This window comes from Terrapene carolina, unplaced genomic scaffold (genome assembly GCF_002925995.2).
Source record: "Terrapene carolina triunguis isolate 2854851 unplaced genomic scaffold, T_m_triunguis-2.0 Scaffold210, whole genome shotgun sequence".
Taxonomy (NCBI): Eukaryota; Metazoa; Chordata; order Testudines; family Emydidae; genus Terrapene; species Terrapene triunguis.
In genome coordinates, this window is record NW_020664561.1 from 51,967,372 (window position 1) to 51,989,741 (window position 22,370).

General features: G+C 41.7%; 1 protein-coding gene across 1 annotated transcript in view; it reads right to left on the reverse strand.

The window, feature by feature from the left end:
• LOC113407316 (dolichyl pyrophosphate Man9GlcNAc2 alpha-1,3-glucosyltransferase) overlaps positions 1-21,779 on the reverse strand; it is a 42,586-nt gene extending 20,807 nt beyond the window's left edge. The window contains exons 1-5 of the mRNA XM_026655675.1: positions 21,708-21,779; positions 11,265-11,375; positions 7,031-7,115; positions 2,589-2,678; positions 1,487-1,575 (exon numbers count right to left, since the gene is read on the reverse strand). Coding sequence (XP_026511460.1) covers positions 1,487-1,575; positions 2,589-2,678; positions 7,031-7,115; positions 11,265-11,346 — 346 coding nt within the window. The 5' untranslated portion in view covers positions 11,347-11,375; positions 21,708-21,779. The remainder of the gene's footprint in view (positions 1-1,486; positions 1,576-2,588; positions 2,679-7,030; positions 7,116-11,264; positions 11,376-21,707) is intronic.
• Between the last annotated feature and the right edge of the window lie 591 nt (positions 21,780-22,370).

The following is a 22,370-nucleotide window of genomic DNA, read 5'->3' on the forward strand; positions in this document are numbered from 1 at the left end:
GCATGTGAACAGTCCACTAAATTCAATGCAACGACTCGTGCTTAGAGTTAAGAATCTGCTAAGTGCTTTCCTTGATCTGGGGCCTAGTGCTCAGCACCCTGAAGGAGCAAACCCAAAATGAGCAAGTCCACAGGGCTTACTCAGTCTGTGAAACATTATCAACTTGTCACTTCTTGGAGAAAATGTTTTCAAATGTATATGTTCAAAATTTAAAAGTATAACACCAATGGTCAACATTCAACTGTACTGAATTTTGTAATCCCGATGCACTAGTTTAATGGCTATGTTAAAAGAACGTATACCAGTTTTCTTAGTTTGTACATCAATATTTTGTCAAGCGTGTTGATTTGAACATTAATAAAGACCATTTCAAGGGTAATTTCATCCTAGTGATTTTTTTCTAAATATAATCAATTACTAGAAACCACACTGAAAGGTTTGTGGGCAACACAAGAAATTTCTATTGATGAACATCAGATTCTGCTCAATATAATCAGCAAATAAGGATACTCACCCAGCACAGTCATTTTATAGGACTCTGCACTGCCATGTGAAGCAAAAGGTATGACTAAACTTTAAAAAAATAATGGGGTGATTTGGCTGCCTTATGGCTACTGTCACATCACTGCTCCCAGTATTCTCCACTTGCTAGAAGCCACTGGCCCCATCGACAGCTGTCCCACTAACATGTCCATGAGAAGAAATGAAATTATTTGCTATTTTAATGGAGTCAGAATGTATTACATTACATTTTCATTATAGAGGCTGTTCAAAGGCCTGATATGGTCAGAAAAGTGATTTTGAGATTTTTAATCACACTGTTTAAAACACTTTGATTTTGCATGTTTTTGTTAACAGCTATTTAATTCCAGTGGCTGGTAAACATTTTGGAGAAAGGTTGTCTTTGTTATAAAGATTAAATACCTGCCCCTCCAATTAAGATATGAAAACTCACAGTAAATATCCTTGAAACCCCTAAGAGTTCCTTCTCCGAATTCATTAATGGCCAGTCTTGATACACTTGATAGTTTCAAGATAAAAACCAAGCAGAATTTAAAAAAATAAAACCTTCAGGCCTTTTTTAGATATCATAAAGAACTAGAAAGGTAGAAAATCCATTTTAAAAAATCCTTTGCACGTCACCTTTAAAATTTAAATTTGAGATCCAAACTGCTGGAAAATATCCTTTTAAAGTTGTTTAAACCTGTAAAGTTGTTACTAAAACCAGTTCAATTTAAAGATTCTGCCTTAAGTTTAACACTATCTGCTACTTTCACAAGTGTGAGCAGAACTGAAAAGACACAGAGGCTTAGTTAACAGTGCCAGACCTGCAATGCCCTCAGATCAGTCAGTTTTGCAGCAGAAATTGACCAAAAAAAAATAAAACAACAACAACAACAACAACAAGGGATGCCAAATTAAATGTGCTAAATTAGTGAGCTAGAAAAACGTAGATGATTATGTTAAGGAAATGCAATTTTTCTACCTGTTGCACGCATGAATAACTTATGTGGCTGACTCTCATACCCACGGGATGTGTGGAGAGCAATCCAATCGGGATTTATTAACTTTGCACTGTAAAACAAAGTATAGACACATCAAAATGTAGACAGTTCTCATTTCCCTTTACGTTCTCTTCAGCAATAAAAATGATATGCACAGGGGCATATTCAGAGGATTAAGATGAACGAGGCAAACTTTATCAAAAGCAATAGTGACCAGGGAAGGGGTTTCCTCACCACTAGACCAGTTTATTTTATCGTATTTAGCTGCTAATCAGCAATACAAAAACTGAAAATAGTTATCTTGTGCTGATAAAGATTTAATTCTATTACTATCATTTAATCCTATTACTGTCATTCAGCACTTCTCAAACTGAAAGCTAACTTGTGATTTTTTTAAGTGTTAACAGAAAGTAGGCATAGTGCAGACAGATGTGAAGCAAACTTTCTCCACATAGCTCTGTCAGCGCATCTTAACCTGACCTGCAGCACCCTTTTTCTGTCTGCCCCTGAACAGAACACTCCAGTTTTCTAAAAGCTGTTCTAATACTAGTTAAAGACCATACAGGAAGAACATCCCAATAACAGAATTACATTTACAGGGTATCACGTAGGATCCACTCATCAAATGCCACTTGGGCTCTCAATACAAGATTAATTTTCCATTTGCTGTAAACAATCTCTGACGTGCCTTCCTAGGTACATCGCTGATCCTAAATGACCTATTCAGGAAGCTATAACTATGACCCATCAGCTAAAATGTAATCTGCACCCACTGGAGGCACTGGAATACAAGAGAAACTGATCCTGCAGTCCCGTTGTAGGCAAAGCCCCCCAACTGATTTCAATGTGGAACAAATGCAGGATCAGGTTTGAAGCAAGAGGGTTGAAGTAATAACGCCACATCTATTCTATTATTTCTACGGCTCCATAATTGCACATAATAAGTGAACTATGCCAAAGAGGTAAATCCCTGCCATTTGTTTTGTTCCTCTCCTCTGGGAGGAGGGGGAGAATGCATTTGTTTTTTCTTTCATTCTCCACCAATAGCAAACATTTAAAATAATCCTAAAATGATTAACTTACACATAAGCACACAAGAGACTGTGATAAGCAGTAAGGGGTGGATAATCAAGGCCCCAGTATTGCAGATTATTGTCACTGGTATTGAAGTACCTGAAAAACAAAAGAAAACTTAAAAATGGATCTAGGATTCCAGCATTGTAACTTCATATCAGCCTAAAGAGTTTGCACATTAAGCCAACTGTGTCTCTCTACCATATAGTCAAACATTCATAGGAACTAAATATTGGGATTTTTGTTTTGTTTTTACTAGAAATAACTGCAAACACTAAAACAAAACCAACAAAGGATTCAGTATACATTTGCTGGCAACTGTGAAGACTGTAAGAAGCTGTTAGAAATGTTGGCTCTACACCCAACTAAGCATATTCATTGAGGAATAAAATTCCTTTACATGGAGCCAAGTTGGAGGGATCTAGAGCTTACAGAGACATAGGATGCTTGTATAAAATGAGCTCCCCACATCCACCAAAGCCCACTGTCATAACTATAAAGGGAAGGGTAACAGCCCTCCTGTGTACAATACTATAAAATCCCTCCTGGCCAGAGACTCCAAAATCCTTTTACCTGTAAAGGGTTAAGAAGCTCAGGTAACCTGGCTGACACCTGACCCAAAGGACCAATAAGGGGACAAGATACTTTCAAATCCTGGTGGGGGGAAGGCTTTTGTTTGTGCTCTTTGTTTTGGTGGTTGTTCGCTCTTGGGACTAAGAGGGACCAGACACCAATCCATGCTCTCCAAATCTTTCTGAACAAGTTTCTCATATTTCAGACTTGTAAGTACAGCCAGGCAAGGCGTGTTCGTTTTATCAACTTGTAAATGTACCTTTTGCTAGAGTGTTTACCTCTGTTTGCTGTAACTTTGAACCTAAGGCTAGAGGGGGTTCCTCTGGGCTCTTTAAGTTTGATTACCCTGTAAAGTTATTTTCCATCCTGATTTTACAGAGATGATTTTTACCTTTCTTTAATTAAAAGCCTTCTTTTTAAGAACCTGATTGATTTTTCCTTGTTCTAAGATCCAAGGGGATTGATCTGGACTCATCAGGAATTGGTGGGGGGAAATAATTAATTCCTCCTTGTTTTAAGATCCAAGGGGTTTTGGATTAGTGTTCACCAGGGAATTGGTGGAAGAGTCTCTCAAGGCTACCCAGGGAAGGGACTTAGCACATTGGGAGTGGTGGGAGCAAAAGCAGATCTAAGCTGGTAGAGAAGCTTAGAGGTTTTCATGCAGGTCCCTACATCTGTACCCTAAAGTTCAGAGTGGGGAAGGAACCTTGACACCCACAATTCCTGATTTGATAGGATCATCCCCAACTCCATCCACAGTCATGAATTACATTTTTCAGATCCAGGAGCTATTCCAGCAGAAGGCTGAAATAGAAAGTTTGCCCAACCACAAAAAGAGAACACAGACTTAGCAGAGCTCAAAAAAAAAAAGGCAGTTTTTAAAGAGTATTGATCTGACCTCAGCTATAGGGAGGTTTCCCTTATATTAAGGTTCTCAATTTCTATTCTTTGGACTTAGGTGGCCCATTTATACCTTTCGAGGACTCTTCAGCTCACCCGTTTTGTTCCTGACTGGAGACAGGAAAACCCTCCTCCTTCATAAAGATGTCTGCAGCCACCTTTCACATGCTTTGTGAACCTTACTGAATTCACATATTGCACAACTGTCATATTTAGCTCCATGATGGGCAACGTCACAGATCAGTAGAAGGCTCAATAACCTGCAGAGCCAAAGCCAGCAAAACATCTGCAGACAAGTAGCCACAGAGCCAATTAATGATTTAAACCGAGCCTATAAAGGAAATGTGTATGTTTTCTTCAATACAATACCCAATGTTTGCATATACAGACATATGTACTAGTTTGTTAACATATAGTGCCTAGATCTCATTAAATAATCAGGTGCCGCACTCTATTTCACTTCTTTCACTGATGAGCCCCAGCATGATATAGGTGCGAAGAAACCTTTTTGTGACCAAAACTGCTTCTCCCGACACATTCATTTTGCAATGTCCATTTTTCGTGACATCACAATTGGTTACTTTGGAAGAAAACATTGTGTCCTCAACGCTGGACTGTGTCATCACTGAGTGAAACAAGGAGGTAGAGAGCTTGCACAGAACTACTGTAAGGAGGAGTCCACCTTCTCTGATCCACATGCTGGATTTTGGGTCCAGTTCTGCTTTCTTCCACACAAGGAAATCTTAGGGACATCAACAGGTATTCCTCACACAGAGGCAGAGAGTAATACCCTAGTCTTGAGTTGTTGCTAAAGTCTGAGGGCAGACTCTTGCCTTTCATCATCAGTGACAGGAATGAGTAAGTGACAAATGAAGTGGGATTTTGATAAGATATTGCGTTTTGTGAAACATGACAGCAACTGTTGGAGAAATTTGAACCTTGTACCCCATACTTTTAGCTTAAAAAGTATACCATAAGCAACTGGGGCAGACAGACATACAAGAACAAACTAGAGTTTCATACAGAGGGAGATCACACTCACGTCTGTGTAATTCTACCAGTATGTAGAAGAAATAAAGGCCTAAAGGAAATTTAAAAGCAGATATAACTGAGTTATCAAAGTAATACCTTCTAAATAGCTGACACAAAGTCATGAACCTGGATCAGATATGTCAGCAATAACCACTTCACCTAGTTCTACCTCAGAAAGAAAACTCTGGAGGACAATATGTGAGGGTACACAAGGAAAGGGTTTTCCTGCCTACAATTCTGCTTTGTCAATGTTTCTGTGGAAGGCTGGCAGCCGTTAGAATTTAGCCACATCTTCCAGATGAAAGGAGGAAGGTTTAATTCAAGGAACATAAAAGTTATAAAAATAAGACATCGACTCTTTAAATCTCAGAATGAAACAGACTGACTAGTCTTTTATAATTGCCAAGGGGCAAGTTCTTGGCTTTTCCAGTCTACCCACTCCAATGCAGCCAATTTTTGACATTTATTACAGTAAATGATATTTCTTGAATTCCTTATGAGCTGCCTGGAGTATCTTATGAACAATTGATGATAAATCGTATTTCTTTAAGCTGCATCTTTGCTTCTTCTCCTAACACTCAAGATTTCTCATGCCAAGACAGCTCAGATCTTTCACATGGATTTTAATATTCTGCAATTTACTAGTAAGCTTCCCAGTTACTTTGTGTATTTTACTCTTATCCTTCCCTAAACTTGTATTTCAATGGGAAAACAGTACATGTATCAGCGGATACTTAGCAAGAGGTAACAATTGCCACATTTTTAATTAGTAATACAAGAAGACAGGATGTCATTAACGTAGCCTTGGAAAAATATGCACGTGTTCTAAAGAAAGACAGGAAAAAAGACAAAGATTTAAATTCTAGCCTCTGGCTCAGAGAAATCTCATGCTAGGAAACTATATACAAATCATATTGTAGTTTACTGCAGCAATTTTTTAAATATACTTTGTTTCTGAACAAAAGGAATAAACATGGAACACAGCAAAATTACATGTACATGCATATCTAATATTAAATTAGGATTTAAGTCTATGAAAATATGAAGAGATATTTTAGGAGCTTGGCAACTTCAGAGAATGTCTCCCTGTAGCTAAGCAAAACAAATTTATATTGCAACTCATTTGTTGCTGCACGGACAGTTCTACTAGATAGCAAACTTAAATGAGTGCTACCAAAATTACTCAGATTCTTAACCTTTGTAGTTTAACAGTTCTTGTACACGTTGGAGTGTAGCAACCTTCCATAGTGGACATGTCCATCCTATCCAAAACAAGGCTTAATCTTCCAAGACTCAGCCATTGAACATACAAGTTGAGATACTAGTCTCCTGGTGTCCCAAAAAATTAATACAAGTGGGCTGTCTTCGCAAGGGTGCAGATTCCAGAGGTATGATATTCTTAATAATTCTAACAATTGTTAATTACTTACTAACAACAGACACAGGCATAATACATAAAGCTATGAGCCAGATACTGTAAAACATACACTTTCTGAAATACTATCACTACCCAAGGGCCTGTTCCGTTTAACAGAAAACCCTCATTCAACAGATACCGAAGACTGTATATTTTAAACTAGAAGATTATGGTCTCCTGTAGTTCCAATGGCAGTTGCTCATATTATTACTTTTACACAGGATGAGCTAAGACGTAGCACATTCTTTGTATTTTTACTGCATTCTCAGACTATTGCTTGTCAAACTTTTCTGTTTTGCATACAAAAATCTAACAAATCAAATTTAAGTTTTGAACACTTGCACATTTATTAAGCAAAAATAATGGAATCTCAGTCTAAGAATAGGGAGAGGCAGGTTGTTTAGAGTAATTCAGAGAATGGTAAAAAGCTTTTGAATAGATTTAAAAATCTCAAGTCTTACTTTTATGAACCTTAAAGTTGAATTTTTTCATTACACATCGTAGCCTGAAATTTAAAAGTGATACATACCATTGCTTGATGGGTAGATTGTAAGTAACTTCTTGCCAATGCCTCTGAGCTTCATAGTCTCCATACATAGGTGGTTTTCCTGCACCTAAGAAAGCAAGAGATGGCAAAAAGGGCTTACGAATTTATTTTTTGTTTCTGACACTGCTTTTCGTCCAAGAATGCATCTGGAAATTAATATCATACTTGTTCTGGGTACATTGCTATTATTAGTATCTAAAATTGGGACAGAATGAATAATGGATCATGTTTCCTAAAAGAAAACATACATATGTAACATAAAACAAGTATTGTTACAAAGTATTGTCTTTTGGTCTTACGAATATTTCTGAGATGAGCAGTTATCAACTTATACAATTTTCAAGAAACAGATACAGTAGCCTGACCATTTTATAAAGTCATTGGTAATGTTATCAAGTATAGCATGAAAAGTGTTGCATTTTCACAGAAATAAGACCATGTAGGATTACTGAATTCTTATACATTTGTTGTGTGTGAATATGCCTACTACTTTTTCTGAAATAAAACAGTAAATGAGTTGCCCTTCTCCTTCGTACAAATTGCCCTTCCCCCATAGTTCTTAACAGAGACTTAACATTGTAAGCAGTTTACTTATTTCTAATGTACGATGTAATATCATTCTATTAAAATGGCCCCATATATGGAGTGGGTTGAGAGGAAGAATTCATTTTTACAAAGCTTTCTGAATTATCAGACTGTCTATGTTCCATTTTTGTTTACCAGAATCTTTTTTTCCCACATCTTTCAATTGAATGATTGTTATGTAGTAGTTCTGAGTGATGACCAATGTCAAAGGAAGCGTCTTACACACATACACCATTTACAAGGCTCTCGGGAAATTAGTTCAGTATGCCATGAAAAATCTTTATCAATGCAGTCTTCATAGGTTTGTTCACAAACAAGTTCCTCAAAGTGGTCTAACTGTGTAGCCCCACATTATGCAGCCACTGTATACATACTATTCGCTGCCTTTATCTTGTGATTACCTATTGAGAACAGAAACTAGGCAGACAGTTTCTTCCACTGAGATATTGACTCTAACCTCATGGAGATTGAAGAGTTTCTTTTAGATATAGGAAATCCATCTATAATTCTTTCACATGATCTATGTTTGTGGGATTCACACAAGCACAGATATATGTGATTTGTTTGTGGTCACACAAAGAGAATACATTATTTCTATAAGAGACGTTCAGATAAAAAGATCCCAAACAGGTCAGGTCATCTGGGAGTAAAAGCCTCATCAATGCCCACCCTGGAATGATAAATCTATTGGACAGAAAGAATCTGTCACAGAATTTACTAAATATAAGGAATGGTATTAACCAGATTTTTCTAACCTTCTCAAGATTTTTGTGGATGTACAGGAATTTTATCACCATTTCCTTCCAAAAGAGGTGAAGAAAGAGAATTAGATCATATATTCAGCTATCTGGTGAATTAAATAATTTGCTAGCTCAGTAATTGGTACTCACATTTTGTAAATACTAGCATGCTCTAAAGCCAGCCCAGAAAAACAAGTCAACTATACTTAAGGGATCTTTATCCAAGAAAGGCAAAAGGAATCCTACTACAGTAATTAATGCACCTTTCTGAAGTTGGCAGCAGATATATGGCCAACTAGGATTCAGAATGGACGAAAAATATATTGTTGTTCACATGCATTCCAATTTTCCATTCTTATAAGAAATGCACCAGATACTAGATACAGGTACTTTAAATCAACCCTTGCTTTGTTCAGTTTTATTGCTGCCTGGAAGTTTGAGATTTCAAGGGCCTAATTCTGCCTTCAGGTACACGCAGTTGGCTTCTACTCACTTAATGGCAGCTTTGCAAATGTATCAGAAGACAAAATCTGGTCCTTAGACTCTAAATGTACTATAAACTACTTTTCCTGATTAATTGTCTAAAACCAACTAGCCTTGACCATGCTGCCTTGGATGGTGACCTTCACTGCCATACATTAGTTATTTGTCCTCTCCCAAACATAACCCTAACTCAACAAGGTTAGTGTTGCCTCAAAAAGGCATAACAGGACAAGCAACAAGATAAATAAAATAATGTAGCAACAGAACACTAGTATAGTTAATGGGAGTGGAAATAACCTCCTTGTGTCTGGTCATTGATGCCACACGATTCTGAACTATCCTGAATCAGCATTACTAGCACGGTCTGCTTCAGAGAACAACAAACAACTACTTTTAATCTCTTGATCAAGTGTGTGATCTCACTGAGCAATAGTGACAAAGCAAAGTAAAGGGACTCCATCATCCTGAAAATTACATTCCTTAAAAACATCTATTTTTTCCAAAGTACTTTATGCATCTGACAGCACTGGTTTATAATCAGGTTTACTGTTTCCCCTGAATAGTCAATTAGGCCTAGATCCAACAAGTACACAAATAGTCCCAGTAAAATCAATGGTAGTACTCACATGATTCAAGTAAAGCATATGCTTTCCTGGATTTAGACCTTACTCAGTTGCTCCCTTGCTGAAAATTCTTTTGTAAGGATAAATTATGGAACAACAAAATCCTTATGAAAAAATTTAAGGGTACTGTCTCAGAACTTGGATCATTCTGGAATTAGTCCATTTAAAATAAAATCTAATTAACAGTGTCCCTTTAACATGGGTGAGTGCATGCAGCACAGCAAGATAAAAAGTTAACACAATGGTGGCAATAGAAAAGTTATTGCATTTTGTGTGTATGTTTAAATAGATGAATTCTCAAAGACCTAAGCTATCTACAAAACAGAGAGGTCTCAAATGTACATCTTTAGAAGGCACTCAAGTCAACCATCTTTACTAAAAAATTATGAAATCAAACAATCATGCTTGAAAATTTTCAGTTTAACTTCAAGTGAGCACTCCAAGTAAATGAAACCAAAAAGTTATGCATCAATTTATTCACAAAAAAATATTGGACAATTCTTGTGGCTTTAGTGTGAGGCTCTGAGCTACCTTAAGAGAAATTAGGGGTTGATCCCAAACTTGCTCTGTGTTTCTTCTGGCAGGCAGGGATTGGAAGTGTGATGCGTTTAACCAAAGGAGTAAAGAGCAAGCTTTGTACAAATTAACTGACGCTTCCAACAGCCAATTTAGAAGAGCCATCAGGTCTTGAAAAGACTTATGTTAGTTCTTTTGCAGGCAGCACGAGGTGGGGGCGGGGGGAGAAATGGATCCAATAAACAATACAACTGTGATTTATCTCATAACAAATTCAGGCAAATATGGATGATGGGTGTAAAAATCTAACCCTTCATTCCAGACCACTTGTATAACCTTGCCTTCACTACTACCAGTACAGCTTTAACTAAATGAACAATTTACTTGTGGTAAGGCTTGAAGAGCAAGATTGACCAACTGTACTATGAGGTTGTAGTGCAGGAGTTCTCAAACTGGGGGTCGGGATCCCTCAGGGGGTCATGAGGTTATTACATGTGGGGTCGTGAGCTGTCAACCTCCACCCCAAACCCTGCTTTGCCTCCAGCATTTATAATGGTGTTAAATATATATAAAAGCGCTCTTAATTTATAAGGGGGGGTCGCACTCAGAGGCTTGCTATGTGAAAGGGGTCACCAGTAAAAAAAAGTTTGAGAGCCATTGCTGTAGTGCTACTCTGCAACTACTGTATTATCTAAGGTGTAAGAAAGGAAAGCTGGCTGCTCTTTTATTCCTTCTAGCATATTTTAGTGGGGGACATTGTAAGATAGGATTAACAGAAATAGGGGGATTAGAATGGAATAGCTTTTTCAGCATTTTGATTGTGGTGGCTGTGATGTTGCTCATTGCTAAATCCAGAGAAAATGGCAGCTCAAGAGTCTCAAGGGCTTGTCTACACTTGCAATTTACAGCGCTGCAACTTTCTCGCTCAGGGGTGTGAACCCCCCCCCCCTGAGTGCAGCAAGTTTCAGTGCTGTAAAGCGCCAGTGTAGACAGTGCACCGGCGCTGGGAGCTGTACCCCCAGTGCCGGAAGCTGCGCCCCTCATGAAGGTGGGTTTTTTTAAGAGCTCTCTCCCAGCGCTGCACCGTGACCACACAAGGCACGTTAAAGCGCTGCCGTGACAGAACCTTAGGGAGGCATGGTGGCTATTATAATATGGCCATATACTGCTTCCCATTTATGAAACCTTACAAACAAGTTTTTAACTCTTAACAAAAGCTTTGCAATTCACCTTTATATATTTGTTTTGCAGACTGTGAATATACATTACCTGAATAAGAACCAAATGATACCGTCCAGCGTACAATAAGTCCTAGTAAGACAGTAATTGTCATTAAGCTCCATTTTTCCATAGCTGCACTTCAAACCAAGTCAAAGGTACCTGAAAACAAGAAAACAAAGTCTATTGTAGCTCTGCCTATGTTTCTGTTCCTTTATGCATTTGGAGTCCCATCATAATTTAGTGACACTGATGATAGTCTCACTCGGCCCCACACTATAAGTGTGACGTTGCAATATTGCTTCTTCCTGCATGCTGCGATTAGACAGTTTATTCCAAGCACTGAAAAGTTTCTAAGCATAAAACCAAACACTACACAGAAATATCTTCTCCCATTTCTGAGTCACAAACCGACTAGGCTTCTGGCAAAGGAAAAAGGAAGTGTGTAAGATTTCAAACTACTGAGAGGAACCCAGATCTCAAACCAACGTTATGCTGTACACACATACACATTATTAGACTCCATCTCTTTAGTATGTTGGGGACTGTATATGTAATACATACAGGTGGAGTGTGGTTTCTTTATGGATGATTATTGTTATTTGAAAAACTTCCTGTTACAGTGTTTAAGTTTGAGGAGGGAAAATACTGAGGCTGCTCCTATCCAAAAGCAGCTCAATAACTTACTTACTACTGAAAACCTGAAAAATATTCAAGGATTTCTATACAATTCCTCAAATTCCTTGACCATTAATCAATTAGCAATAGCAAATACAGAATTGATAATGTGACATTTAACCACTTTTTCTACTGCATTATCTTTTGCTTACATGATGACATAGGCTAAGAATGGATGTTTGATTAATGTCACTGCGCCAGTACTCAGTACAGACCTGATTCGGCAAAATCTTATGCCCAGAAGTAGAGCTTACTGAAATGAGTAGTCCCATTTACATTAACAGGACTACTAACAGCAGCAAACTCTACACAACTGGGTACTAATTGTTTTCAGGATCGGGCTCAAGTCTCTTACAAAAATATTTTTAAAACAACTGAGACTTTCACTAAAATAAATAAATCCTAAACTACTTGTTAAAATAAGACACAATTTTTTAAAAAATATACATATACATATACAAAAAAGTCAGGATTTTAGATACACCTGAAGCCTTAAAGTTACAAATAAACACATTTCAGAAGTCAAAGGATTTTTACTTGGTTGATGATATCATTAACGTCTAAATTTAAGCAAGAGGCTGCATCCCTTGCCCTTTACTAGGTATTTATAACACAACCAATTCTACCAGAAGAAAACTAATCTGATATCCTACTAAGCAAAGAGGATTTGACTACAAAATGTGAGTTTTAAGCCCATCTACGTATTTGGACAAATATTTAAGATCCCAACAGTTCAAGTATTTGTTTATTTAAAAACACTTCATCTTTAAGTGTAAGCAATGTTCACATTTGTTTGTTTCTTCTCTTCCTCCACAGAGTTAAAAGAGAGAAACATTTTAACAGCTTCTGATGACTTATGTTGAGTACCCTGTTTAATTCCAAAGTTCTGAAATAAATTATAAAGTTTGCTAAATAAGAAATACTTATTAAAGAGAACATGAAAGAAAAAGTATTATATGTTTTTTTTTCTTTTACCCAATTATGAGAATGAGCATGCATGTCTTTCTGCAGTCTCCCTGAGAGCTAAGCTCCACACAGCACAGGAAAGCCATAAGAATGAGAAGCCTCTGGCTTTAGTTTGGGTTCTTATATACACTCCACAGCTATCCCATCAGGCCACAGTATGAAAAGCATTGCCCCACCTAAGAGAAACTATTCCTTAATTTCCATGCCTTTCGTTTCAGTCTCGGATTCCTCACCTTTTTTTATAGCAGACAAAACAAATAAATCTTTAATATCCTGGAAACGGGATTAAATTCAGTCCTGGCATATGTGGGTGCTACTCCTCTGAAGCCAACCTACTTTTGGCCCCATGAGTCTGATACCAACCGGGGCTGAACTAGGCCCTCAGTCTCTAAAGTTTCATTAAAACATGAAGTCCATTTCTATAAACAGGGATTACAAATGTTACCTGCAGAGGGGGAAAGTGTAACATAGTCACAGCAGGTGAGTTTTACTTTCTTCTTTTACACTGGTTTTAAATTCAAAAAGGAACCAGGGACCACACCTCCCACTTAAGGCACTCTACCCATCACAGAAGATATGCAGGGTGAAACTTTCTACACCAAAATCTCTATATCCCAGCTAAAGCCCATCTTTTACATTTCTCACCTTGACATTGATAACAATGAGCTTCTCCTCCCTAATGCGCCCTCGGTCCAGTCTATTCAAAACACCACTGCTAAAGTAATCTTCCCCTCCAACCATGCTGTACAACTGCCCCCATCATGAATCCCTTTTCTGGCTTCCTCTCTTTTATCCCATCAAATGTAAGATACTTGTAAAGTCCTAAATAACCACATCCTAGCCCATATCTAGACTCTCATTTTCCCCTGCTCCTTTCATCTTCTGCTGCCACTCTTGCCTTCACGGTCCTTCGTACAGTTCCCTATTATTGGAACAATCTCCTTTTTCTTGTCTATCAAGTTCCCTCTTTCTCTCTCCTCCTTAAAACCCAGTTCTTAAAGAATTCCATACTACTTTATCTTCCTTGTTAATAATCGCTCCATATCTTCCTTTACCTAAACTGTTACCCTGTGTTTTGTCTGTGCTAGACTAAGCTCCTTGGAGCACAGAACACATCATACTCTGATAAGGAAAGTGCTGCGTAGATATAGGAGGCACAATAAATAGTAGTAATAACAATACAAAACATCTATGGTGGGAGCCACAAACAGGGCCGGCCCACAACATTTTGGCACCTGAGGCGGGGAGCTCAAATGACGCCCTCATATCCCCTCGCTTGGGCCAAAACTTTGAAAGGTCTCAATTCTGCCTTCTTCCTGTTCTACTCGTCTCATGGTACTGCTCTGCTACCTACCCCAATAAAGGAGAACTAACAACTTTAAACGCCTTGTTCAAAAATTTTAACTTTCAAACGCCAGAACAGCAAATGTAACTTTTCTTGTCTGCTTAGTAAACACTGGAACTTTTATCTGTTTGAATAATCAAAGTGGTGCTTTCCGTGCCTTCTTGGTTGCAAAGATTTGAACTGCTTCCTGAAGGTCCACAGTCTGGGCCAGCTCATGCTCTATTGAGACGGTTGCAAGGCCGACCAGCCTCTCTTGTGTCATTGTGGAGCTTAGATGTGTTTTTATTAACTTCAGCTTGGAAAAGCTGAGTTCTCCACTGGCAACTGTTACAGGAAGTGTTAGAAGTATGCGCAGAGTAACAAAAGCATTTGGAAAGAGGGTGGTCATCTTATTTGAGCACATATATTCCAGAATAGCCTTTGGAGTTGATCCTGCTGAAATGTATCTTGAAAGGGCTTTCAGTTCATCATCTAAATCACTTGCATCAATATCGCGCATGTCATCATGTGTCAACACAGTCTCTAGTGCCCTGCATTGCTGGTGTAGGTCTTCAGGTATAGTGAGGTGTTTTGGAATATCAGACAACACCCCAAATATACCGCTGTGTTCCCTGAGCTGCATGAAACGTTTTTCAACTGACTGTATTGCACAATCTAGCACCTGATTAAAGAATTCAAATTTGAATTGTTGTTTGGGGTCTCTTATGGGATTATCCCGTGCCTCATAATCAAAATGTCTTCTTCTTCAGTGACTCTTGTATTCTTGAATGGGTGGGAAAATAGCTTCAGTGTGAAGTTCCTCTGCCAACTTCTGTGCACGCTTCAGAACATTTTGAAATCCCTCATCTGACCGGTAAGACTGTAGGTATGAATTTGCTTTGTCCAGTTGTTCCATTGCTCCAGATATATCAAGGTCAATACCTTGGAATCTCTTGCTTACAACATTTATTTCAAACAGTATGTCATGCCACAACAGTAAGCCACACAGAAATTTGAAGTTATGTATGTTTCTGGTGATTCCATTTCCCTCTGCCACTGTTCTCCCACGAACAGTTCCTGTCATAACATTATCCTCCATAATGGAAACTATGGCATCATCTATCTTCCCAATTTGGTGTTTAATAGGCTTTATTACCTCCACTCGACTTTCCCATCGTGTAGCACTCAGTGGTTTCAGTGTCAGAGAGGATGTTCCCAGATGTTGCTTCAAAATTTGCCATCGATGAGTTGATGCAGAGAAAAATACATAGATACTTTGAATTACATTTAAAAATTCAGCAGCCTCACTAGAAGCTGATGCTGCAACACTGAACACCAAGTTCAATGAATGAGAACTGCATGGGACAAAAAACGCTTGAGGGTTTAACTCTCGGATCCATGTCTGCACTCCTCTGTTCTTTCCTCTCATGTTGGCACCATTATCGTAGCCCTGACCTCTCATGTCAGCTATCGCAATTCCCATATCTTCCAGCTTTTTAAGAAGCACATTTGTCATACCAGCTCCTGTAGTATCATCAATGTCAATAAATTCTAGAAAATGCTCTCTGACAGTCACCATTGCAGAGACATTTTCACTAGGTTCTGTTGTTGTTACAAAATGCACCATTAAAGTCATTTGTTCCGTATGGCTGATGTCAGGTGTGCAGTCCAGAATAACAGAGTAAAATCTTGCTGACTTCAGATCTGCCACAATCTTCCGTTTGACTTTTGTTGCCAGTAACTGTATGATCTCAGTTTGAATTGTTTTTACAGGGTAGTGGTGTGTGTACATTTCTTGGGTGGTGACTCTTTTTAGATGCTCCTGGAGTACAGCATCAAACTCAGCCATCAGCTCCACAATTTTAAGGAAGTTTCCATTGTTTGGCACATACAGCTGATCTGAAGTGCCACACGGTGCTAGGTTTTGGGTAGCAAGCATTCTCACAATGGCAATGAGCCTTTTCAGAACATTTTGCCAGTAAAGAGACTCTGATACAATCTTCTCTTGATGCTGATAATCTATGGTGGCCTTTAACCTTAGTCTCATCTCAAGCTCTTTCCACCTATGGTATCTCTCTGGTGATTTGCTGCCTCTTCATGGCATGCCAGATTTCTAGCCAGATTTTTCCAGTCCTTTGTTCCTGTAGAACCCGATGTGGCTGGAACATTAGACTGGAAGCATTTGCAACAAAAACAGTACGCAGCATTCTGGGTTTTTGAGTACATAAGCCATGGCCTCTCCACTTTGTCACCATTGGGGATTTCTTGCCAGTAATGTGTTGGATGGAAATGGCTATTTTCATTGTCTTTGGGGAACATAAAGTTTTTCACTTGCTGTGGTCCATGCAGTACAAGGAAGTCCCTCAGGCTACTGCTCAAGTGAGTCCACAGTCCTGGATCATCTAGACTTAAGGAAATAAACTCAGCAGCAGCTGTTTCTTGCGCCTCCACCACACTCTTCTCTGATCTACACTTTTTTTTAGGAATGTGCATGGTTACATCCATTTGAGATGGAGATATGGATGCTGCAGTAGCTGCCAGGTCACCTGCACTCTGACTAACTGGAAGATCAGGCATCACCTCATCACTCACATCCTCACTGGGGCCGGGGGGCTCACCGTGAACATTTGTGTCTATGTATCTCAGGAGAGCTCCTTCCTGCTTAGATAGAAAAACTTCCTTTGCTTTCTTTCTTTTTCTGAATGCTGCCCCAGAGGGGCGTTTTCTTCTTTCACTCATGACTGCTGTTCTGTGCCAGCTATAGTGGCTCTCAACACTCAATTGAAGGGGACAAATAAGCAGGCTGGTAGCAAGGCCTGAGGGAGGGAAGATATCAGCATCTTAAGGGCCTAACTGGCTCCTACTACTTCAGTTGACTGCCTGTTCTCCTCAAGTGGGTTCAGGGAAGCAGCAGGAAACAGGAAGCTCCATGAGAAGCTGGTGTTAATCAGTCCAAGCTCCTGGGGGTGCTAGAGAGGTACATAGGAGGCTCCTCCTCCTCTCTCTCTCTGCAGCTCCTGCTGCTTTCTGTTATTCCCTCTCACCTTTTCTCCTGCCTGCCTGTTATGTCTCTTGTGCCCTTCTTCCTCCAGCACAGCACTCCACCATCTCTGTGCATCTAGAGCAGAGCGAATACATATGCACCAGCAGCAGACACAATTTTCTACACTCTGGGTCCTAGTGGCACCCCACCATCTGGCACCTGAGGCAGCCGCCTCAGTTCACCTCATGGTAAGGCCAGCCCTGGCCACAAATATACTCAGGCACCTAAGTCACGTTTTTAGGCACCACTGCAATCCACAAAACTCCCACTCAGCTTCTGTCTAACTCTGTAGGTAGCTAAACTCACCCAGCACCTAAGTTTTTGCAGTAGAAATTCCCGAGGCACCTACATTCCTGCCTCTGAGCATATGCACCACTGATTCACTCTAGGTGCCTGGACACTAATCTCCCAACTAAGCAACCCACATATCAGGGGGAAGACAGATGTTCCTTTGCCTAAACTGTGTGTCGGGCCCAATCCAGTAGGTGTGCTAAGACACGGACTAACTTCACAAAATGACTGGAGGGAGGGGAGAAAGGAGGACCTCACTTATTACCTTAACCACTGACCTAAAGATTCTCACCTGGAATGTGGGAGACTCCTGGTTTAAGTCCCCCCTCTGCCTGATGAGGAGACAGGATTTGAACAGGAATCTGCCACCTCACTGGGTGCAGGTGCATAATGCTGTTGTGACTCAGAAAAAAAAAATAATTCCTTTCTGATAACTGGTTCAGGATGAGTGCTTAAGAAAAGGTACTAGTCATGAAAGCACTTGCACTGTTCCACCACAGTGTTTCTCTGTTTTGTCAAGCCATGAAACTTTAGACCTCAGCTTGTCATTTATATTTTTGTTGTTACTGAATGTTAAGTAAAACTTTAACTTCATTAGAGTGTTGAAGCTCCTGTCAAATGTAGAAAAGGAAATACTTAAAATGTCAGCAGCAGCTCCAAAGTCTCTAAACCCTTGACCAGAGAGGAAATTGCAGCTGAGGTGCAATAATTAGCATTTTTTAATATTTTGGGAAACCATTCTATCACATTCAACACCACCAACAAAACTGAACATACATTAGAAAATAGGTGACACCCAAGTTATCAAATCTAGTCATTCTGATTATCATTTTCCTTATCCTGACACTCATTTCAATACCAGCACGATTTTATAGATCCATGTTTTATACTCTCTGCAGTCAGGCTATGATTACAAGGTCTTGTGGTATGGTGTTACTTCTAGATCTCAGTTCTTGATATAGCAGCCACTAAAATCACATTACAATGAAGCGGAGGGGTCAAAAGGCAAAATGGAATCACAATGATGTTTTTTCAGTGCTGACATCTCACAAACCACCATGGCTGAAAAAATTAAGCAACATTGGCAAATTAGAGTTGTATTTTGCTAGTGGTTAATTATTAATTTCTCTCTGTGCTATCTTATGAAATACTGTTAATTTATAAATGGACCAGGCAAAAACACAGGCCAAGACATCAAACCTCTGGGACTTATCCCAAGAAAATCTATTGGCTTGGACCCTTGTAAACAGAAATGGATGAGTTTTGTTCAACTCCAGTTATAATTTTGCATGAGGCATTTCCAGTCTTTTCCCATTGTGACTCCTTAATCATAGAATCATAGAATATCAGGGTTGGAAGGGACCCCAGGAGCTCATCTAGTCCAACCCCCTGCTCAAAGCAGGACCAATTCCCAACAAAATCATCCCAGCCAGGGCTTTGTCAAGCCTGACCTTAAAAACCTCTAAGGAAGGAGATTCCACCACCTCCCTAGGTAACCCATTCCAGTGCTTCACCACCCTCCTAGTGAAAAAGTTTTTCCTAATATCCAACCTAAACCTCCCCAACTGCAACTTGAGACCATTACTCCTTGTTCTGTCATCAGGTACCACTGAGAACAGTCTAGATCCATCCTCTTTGGAACCCCCTTTCAGGTAGTTGAAAGCAGCTATCAAATTCCCCCTCATTCTTCTCTTCTGCAGACTAAACAATCCCAGTTCCCTCAGCCACTCATCATAAGTCATTTGCTCCAGCCCCCTAATCATTTTTGTTGCCCTCCGCTGGACTCTTTCCAATTTTTCCACATCCTTCTTGTAGTGTGGAGCCCAAAACTGGACACAGTACTCCAGATGAGGCCTCACCAATGTTGAATAGAGGGGAACGATCACGTCCCTCGATCTGCTGGCAATGCCCCTACTTATACAGCCCAGAATGCTGTTAGCCTTCTTCGCAACAAGGGCACACTGTTGACTCATATCCAGCTTCTCGTCCACTGTAACCCCTTGGTCCTTTTCTGCAGAACTGCTTCCTAGCCATTCGGTCCCTAGTCTGTAACAGTGCATGGGATTCTTCCGTCCTAAGTGCAGGACTCTGCACTTGTCCTTGCTGAACCTCATGAGGTTTCTTTTGGCCCAATCCTCTAATTTGTCTAGGTCCCTCTGTATCCTGTCCCTACCCTCCAGCGTATCTACCACTCCTCCCAGTTTAGTGTCATCTGCAAACTTGCTGAGAGTGCAGTCCATGCCATCCTCCAGATCATTAATGAAGATATTGAACAAAACCGGCCCCAGGACCGACCCCTGGGGCACTCCCCTTGAAACCGGCTGCCAACTAGACATGGAGCCGTTGATCACTACCCGTTGAGCCCGACGATCTAGCCAGCTTTCTAGCCACCTTATAGTCCATTCATCCAGCCCATACTTCTTTAACTTGCTGGCAAGAATACTGTGGGAGACTGTATCAAAAGCTTTGCTAAAGTCAAGGAATAACACATCCACTGCTTTCCCCTCATCCACAGACCCAGTTATCTCCTCATAGAAGGCAATTAGGTTAGTCAGGCATGATTTGCCCTTGGTGAATCCATGCTGACTGTTCCTGATCACTTTCCTCTCCTCTAAGTGCTTCAGAATTGAATTAAATAAGGATATGATGAGAAAGGAGAGGAAGAAGCCGCTGATGTGCTTGAACAAAGATGGCAGTTTCAGACAAATATTTTTTAATAAAGAAGGCAAAGGAAGAAAAAGCCTCAGAGAAGATCCCTAGACTAATGGCCTCTAGCTAGTGTGCCCCCCATATGTTTGCGTGTGATGTCATTAGGCATGTGATGAGCACTATGATGAAATCCAAGTGCTGCTCAGCACGGTAAGAGGAAAAGGCAACCAATATATATTTGTCAATCAGTTGATTTCTCTCGATGATGGGGATGGGGTCCACTACCTACTCGGTATGCAGAGGACCCCATCCCCACCACAAACACCAGGACAGACCCACATAGGGTGACCTAGGGTTACCATACTCAAAAAATAAAAAAAGAGGACACTCCACGGGGCCCTGGCCCCACCCCTTTCCCACTCCCAGCCCCGCCCCAACTCCGCCCCTTCCCTGCCCAACTCCGCCCCTTCCCCAAAGTCCCCGCCCTAACTCCCCCTCCTCCCTCCCAGCCACGCGAAAAAGGCTGCCCGAGTGCTACCGGCTTCACGGTTTGCCGGGCAGCCCCCAGACCCTGCGCCCCTGGCCGGCGCTTCCCCAGCGCAGCTGGAGCCTGGGAGGGGAAGTGCCCGGCTGGCGGCTGGGGTCCAGAGGAACGGGGGCTGCCCGAAGCCGGAGCGCTCGGGCAGCTCGGCTCTTAAACAGAGCCGAAGAGTCAGGGGAGGAGCAGAGCAGCCGCGTTAGGGGAAGTGCCCGGCCGGCGGTATTTTTCCCGGACATGTTCGGCTTTTTGGTAATTCCCCCCGGACGGGGGTTTGATTACCAAAAAGCCGGACATGTCCGGGAAAAACCGGACGTATGGTAACCCTAGGTGACCAGACGTCCGATTTTATAGGGACAGTTCTAATTTTTGCGTCTTTTTCTTATATAGACTCCTATTACCCCCCACCCCGTCCCGATTTTTCACATTTGCTGTCTGGTCACCCTAGACCCACACCCACCTCTCAGCACCGATAGGGGACTCCACTTTGAGCCCAACGGCAACCCGCCCTGCCCACGACAGTCCGCGGCGGAGGGGGGAGGCCACACACTCCCCCTGTCAAAGGGAAGGCGGCAGACGTAGAGGGGCCAGGGCGGCATGCCCCCCTTCCCCTTCAGGGCTCTACACTGGGGGGCGTGTCCCAGCTGACAGGATCATGCCCTTCTAGCCAGCCCCTCCTCCCCTGCCGGTCTCACAGCAGAGGGGCCCACGCGCGCCCCCTTCACGTATGGCGGCTAGGGCACCCTCCAAACCCCCGTGAACCTCCCGCCGCGGCTCCGGAGGTCCCGCCCCCTGGTGACACCCGTGGAGCATGGACCGCCTCACACGCACCGACTGGGAGTCCAGGAAGCGCCCCGCGCGGCTTTCCCGCCCCCACGAGGCACCCGGAAGCGCTGCTTCCCGCTCCCTCAGCACGGGAGCGCGCTCCCGCCTCCCCCCTTCCCGCCTGCGGGAGCACGCAACTCCTGCGCGAGCCCGCGGATCCCACTGGACAGACAGACTCACCGTGACGCGCGCGTCCCCCGGCGATTCCGCGCTCGAGTCGAGCTGTTTCCGGGTCTGGCAGACGGGCACGCGCTGGCAGCGTCACGGGGCGCGCGCACGTAGTAGTCGGGTGAACGCGGGCGCGAGGACGTAGGGCTGAGGGAGGGGATGGGGAATGGAGAGAGTGAATGGGGACAAGCCACGGGGGGGGGGCAGTGGGAGCGGGGCAGCATGGGGGCCAGGAGAATGGGGGGACAATAAGGGGCAGCCAGGGGAATGGGCACATGACCTGCCAAACAGAGCCCCACCAACCCTAAGCACTACTAGGCCCACTGCCTCAGGCACTACAGGTGGCTCTTCTGTGGCCTCCTCTTAACCAGGTGAGGAGGCTCCACCAGCGCTTTAACTTACCAGTTTGTGATGTGCTCCTCTTCTGCACTAGCCGATTGCATCGTATTAGCTAACCGGTGCTAACAACACACCTCGTGCCCTAGTCTAGACATGGCTTGTTACCCCTGCCACCTCCTCAAGGCAAAACATCTACATTAGCACACAGCATCCTGGCCTGAACGTACACAGATTGTAAATGTCAGAAGGTGCCAAAATTCACACTCAGAATAACATTAATGCTGCCTCAGTCACTACACACAGACCTTGTCTACTGCCAAAAACAGGACCTGTAAT